Here is a 5,345-nt window from a genome sequence, read left to right on the forward strand (position 1 = left end):
GGGGGGAAGCAAAGTAATGTTTCGGGCAGACTTGCAGCATGAGTCACTGAAACAATCTTTTGGGTACCAGCACCTTGTCCGCTCTCAGCCTGGCAATCACCCTCCAGGACACATCTATGGGATAGGTCCTGGGTGAACAGCAGCTCCTCAACCCATACAGCTGGCTCGGTGGGTCCTTGCTTCAGCCCATCAAGGTGCCCAAGACAGAGGCTGTCACACTTGCAGAAATCTCTTTAAGGCTGATTTAAATTTCAAGCTGTGCTTTGTGCTTGCAGTGACTGCGGGCTCAGAAGGACAGCAAGAAAAGCGGCTGAAATGGTACTGATCCCAGTTCCTGGCAAGTGTGAGCACCTTCTCCAGCTATATTCAATTTGTAGAAGTCTAATGGAGGCTGTGGAGTGTTTTGAAAAGCAAAGGCAGACCTTAGGGCAGAGCTGTCCTCCGCAGGACAGGCTGTTTTCCCTGCTAAGCCAGGAAGTTTGGTTTTGGAGAATTTACTTTTAGTAACTCTTGAAAGATGCCAAACCGCAGAAGACAAATTTGAGTTACGCCTCAGCCTCTGCCCTGCTGCAGGAAAATGAACATAAGAGCAAATGTCTACTGTTCCTCTGACAGAGGAAAATCACTTGCTGAAAGGTGCTGCTGCTGTATATAGAGTCCCCCAGGAAATTAGTCAACAAAATCCATAAATGACTTGAGGAAGAGGACAAGACTGTGACCTCCCAAAGGCACTACAGAACAAGGTGGACCTCACAGAAGAGCTTCCCAGGAGGGGTTGTATCACAGAACTGAAGCTACAACATGTATTGCTTTCGTTATCTTCTAGGGATGGAGGAGGAAACAGACTGCATCGCCCACAGCATTTCACACTGAATGAATGCATAAACCTTTCCTCCTCGCTCCATATTCCCAAGGTGAAGTTTATCCTACTGGGACCTCATTTGCCCCTCTGCATTGCTTTAGCTTGCTAAATATGGTGCAGTTATTTCTCTGGTATATTGGGTATTTTCTCCTGGGAGCCCAGAATAAAGCCAGGTACTCCGAGATGTACCAATACAAATTGCCAAGAAATTGTCCCCAAATTTTTTCACTCCTTTAATAGTTTCAGCTTCTTTCAGGCTACAGGTGGCAAAGTTACTGTACTGGTATGTATTTTCTTATTTCTAGGGAAGAGGGGACACATTTTGTGTAGTGTCCTCAACTTAGCCCTTCTATGTACATGCTGCATGACGACACATGCCTCCTATAATGACCCTGTCTGGCTTGCCTGAAGAGTTGGCAAATTGGGCATCCAGGCTCATTATTTCTGAAAACTATTTAATTCCACTGAGTTTTGATGAGAAGATAAAACCATCTTCCAGTGCAAGTGTTTCCCTCCTTCAGCTGAACCTGTCTCTGGCTGCTGGAAGGCTGTTTTTCAATGTGATTTTAGCAGCTGCCCTCCTCATTTGGGCTGTGGGTTGGAGTCCAAGCTATCCTCTTGCAGATCAGCCCTCCCTCCCCCCCCCCGCTGTTTGCAGCCTTCTCTGGGTTTTTCCCAGTTCCCATTAGTGTCCCCAGTTTAACCACCTTTCTCCCAGAATTAGTGCCAAAAGACATAGAATGATGTCAGCAGGGGTAGGCTTGTGAAGAGCAAGTGTGAAGGGTTTGGCCAGTTCTGCTGTGATGGGGCAGGGGCCAGGTTTTGTCAACCAGGAGCTCGCAGCTGCTCTTGAGTGCTGTAACCAGTCCAGCCCATCAGCCCCACAGGTGCTACTGGAGTGTACGCTACTATTTTCATGCAGTTTAAATGTTTTGGCAAGCTGATGCTACAGAAGTGCCCTTCCCTGGGTCTGTGGAAGGGTAATCCTGTCTACACAGGGCCCTGCTGCGGGAGAGGGGATTCACAGCTCATGTCTGGATTAAATTTAAGGCAAAGCTCAATGTATCTTCATGGAACTGAGCTCAAATGAGGTGAGGTGTGAGCACACCTAGAAACCAATGAAGGAAAACTTCCCTTCAGAGCCTGCTATACCAGACCAAGGAGGGGAAAAAAAAACACACCAACCAAAAACCTGATAATCTTCATAGCTAGGATAGCACAATGAGAGAAAAGAAACGCGTCAGGTAAACAAGGGTAACAGAGTGTGATATCAGTGAGTAGGAGGAGAGATGGGAAAGTGCTGACAGAGGAGTGAGCAAGAGTCCTGAAGTGCTGTGTTTAATCATCCTCTGACATTTTCAGTAAGAAAGAACAAATGTTTGTGTACTATGGCAAGGAGCTCTGGCAGTGAAATTGTGTTACGTACACATTATGCAAGAAAATCACATTATGGGTATAGTGGATGTGGCAGAACATGAATCATTAGTGAACCAGATGACAAGTGAACATGGCTATCGAGGAAAGAAAGCTATAAAATGTGATGGATATTTTGTATAAATGCTGTAATACCCAAAAGAAATAAAGGATAAAAAACCTGATTGAGTTAATTGTGGGAGAAGAAGTACGCTAGAGGTTTGTCAGGGACCTAAGGACCAGGAGGCGGGTATCAATGCCCATCCTTACCGGGGATTTTAATTTCCTAGAAAGAGCCTGGGCCATTCTCGGTGGGAGCATTTGCTGTCCTGCAGGCAGCCTGGATGTGTGAAGTGATGAATGCCTTCATTAAGCACTTGCTGAACCAACAAGCAATCAGCCTACTCTCTAATTAGTGGAGGTGTCACAGAAGACCCAGCCATGGAAAGCAACCTTGATTGGATCAAACGAGATACTTCACCATAATTCAAACGGACACAGACAAGGAGACAGTGATGAAGATTCTTAATTACAAATGGGAAATCTTTATTTTAGAAATTAAATAGAAGGCACCTGGGAGCGAACGTCTGTCGCAGTGCGGGAGCTGGCACGGGAACCTGTATTTGGAACTGGGAAAAGAGAGTTTAGGAGGGGTTCAGGGCTGGGGTGGAGGGTGGCTATCTACAAATACAGGGTGCTGGGGGTGAAATAAATGCCTACAAATAAGGGGAAGATGAATCAGAAAAGAACAGCAACACCTGAGGAGAAGAACATTTGGGGAAGAGCTAGAAGTGCTAAACACCATGCTGAGTTAGATACCAAGCCCAAAAGCAAGGCTTTTCAGCCATGTAATTTAGAGAACACAAGGAGAAGTGGGGTGGGAACAGAAGTTTTAGGGAGAGCTCTATGTAGGGGCTGTAGCAAAACGCCCCAGAAGGCCACGATGGCAAACAGATGTAAGGGAGGAAGAGCCTGAAGTGAAATACCCAGAATTTAATGGAGCAAAGCTGAAAAAGGTTGGATAATCTTCACTTGAGATGAGGACTAGCACATGAAAGCGCAGGGCAGGTAGCAAGGCTTGTTAAGGCACCCGTCAGCTCAGGGAGTGACACACACAAAACTTCTCTGTTCAAGCAGGGCAGAGAGGATGGCAAGCGAAGGGCAGTGAGCTGAGCAACCGCGAGTCCATTCCTGTAGGTCTCTTGATCCATAGGGTACCAGGCTGTAGAGCAAATTTGGAGGCGGGGGAAATAGTTGAATACATCAAAGTCAATCAGGTAAACTGCGGCTGAGGCTGACCAAGGAGGACTGTGCCAAAGTCATCTGGCATCTTTGGAAACACTGAACTCTCTAGGCAAGGGAGAGGTAGCAGAGACCTCAGGTGAACTTCAGTAATGTTGTACTACCTTGCGGGAAGCCACAGTTAGGAAGGAACTGTGAAGCACATAAGGAATGAGGAAAAGAAGAGACAACTGATTATGTTAAAAGAGGTGGGAGAGGGGGTGGGAGGAGAAAACTACTGCAGCTCATCAAGGTTGAACCCAGAGAGCAATCTTAATGCTTTTGCTAGCAGACTTGGTGTAAAACCCAGGAATTCGCAGATTTGCACCGTCGGGAGCCTCCAGCCATGCGGAGGGACAGAGGGTAGGTGCTGTGTGCCACACAGAACTCCTCCCCCTGCAATCTCAGGAGCCAGTGGGGACACAGTTGTGCATCTCCGGAGAGGATGCTGACTGGCATGTATCTGATAATCGCTTTCCTGGCGCACAAGGAATGTCCTATCGTGCCCTCCTCCCACCTCTAAAAACGAGCATGGGGATGACTCACAGAGAGGCTTTCTCTGGATCTGGGATGGACCAGGTTGGCCTTTCTCACACGATCAGCTCTGCTTGTGGCAGAGCGGCCTCGGGCAACCCGGGAGCCGAGTGCTGTCCTCCCGCATTACATAACGCAGGATGTCACCGCTGCAGCCATTTCTTAAAGACTCACGCACCAGGGTATGACGTACCCAGTAACATGCAGCGAAACACAATTCCGGGGGGGGAGGGTGCGGGGGGAATGACACCACATGCTGCGTGTATTCTCAAGGTACGGTTAATGAAATACAGCTCTCAGCATCTCTGGGGCTGCTGGCAGCTGCTGCGTTATGAATACTGTCACAGCTGCAAAAAAAGTACAGCTCTTCCTAAGGGCTTAGGCTTTTCTTCTTCCTTTAAACCACTTGCACAGAAACGCTTTCTAGACCTGCTTCTCACTGCTAAGCTGAAAACGCAAGAGCTGAGCAACAAGATGCAATCTCCTGCCAAAAACGCCTCTGCACAGAACAGAGAGGCGAATGCTGCCTTGGCTGGGCAGGGGTACGAGGCAGGCACCGTGCCTGTGCTGCCAGGCACCCACAGAGACATCAGCCCTGCAGGACAGGCTCACCTGCTGAGCCAGCAACCTCTGAGGCTGAAGGCTCTTACAGTCTCCATAACATCACAGGCAGGACCAGCATTGCAGGCCCTCGATCCACCCGGGGGCTGTTCCACCAGGGTCACAGCCACACCAGCACATGCAGGGCCCAACTCCCCCCAGCACCCCTGGTACCTGCCGGGTCCCACCAGGAGGCCACGCAGGGTGGGCCGTGGGGGCTGCTGACCTGGGAATCATTGGGGGTGCGGAGAGGGCGCAGGGGGAGCCCGGGGGGTGGCGGCCCGGCGGCCTCACCCTTCTTGAACTCCTCCAGCAGCGTGTCGAGGCGCGTGTCGTTGAAGACGCAGTGGAGCGGGCGGCGGTAGAAGCGGGTGACAGTCTGCAGGGGGGTGCAGTCATCGGGGTCGACAAAGGCCAGGTCCTTGACGAAGAGCAGGTCGACAATGTTGTCGCGACGGTCTCCCTCGTAGACGGGGATGCGGGTGTAGCCGGAGCGGAGGATCTCAGAGACGGTGGCGAAGTCCAGCACGGCATCGGCACGGAGCATGAAGCAGTCGGCCAGCGGTGTCAGCACGTCCTCCACCACCTTGGTGCGCAGCTCCAGCGCGCCCTGCACCATGGCCAACTCCTCCCGCACCAGGTCGCCGTGGGGGCC

At 50.4% G+C, this 5,345-nt stretch overlaps 1 protein-coding gene across 1 annotated transcript in view; it reads right to left on the reverse strand.

Annotated features, from left to right (window-relative positions):
• The window catches only part of CNNM1 (cyclin and CBS domain divalent metal cation transport mediator 1), a gene marked incomplete at its 5' end in the record, with an annotated part of 17,952 nt that extends 12,613 nt beyond the window's left edge, over window positions 1–5,339 (reverse strand). Inside the window, one exon of the mRNA XM_035897426.1 lies at window positions 4,985–5,339. Within this exon, the coding sequence (XP_035753319.1) occupies window positions 4,985–5,339 (355 nt within the window). The remainder of the gene's footprint in view (window positions 1–4,984) is intronic.
• Window positions 5,340–5,345: the final 6 nt, after the last annotated feature.

This window comes from Egretta garzetta, unplaced genomic scaffold (assembly GCF_000687185.1).
Source record: "Egretta garzetta isolate BGI_Z169 unplaced genomic scaffold, ASM68718v1 scaffold56, whole genome shotgun sequence".
Classification (NCBI taxonomy): domain Eukaryota; kingdom Metazoa; phylum Chordata; class Aves; order Pelecaniformes; family Ardeidae; genus Egretta; species Egretta garzetta.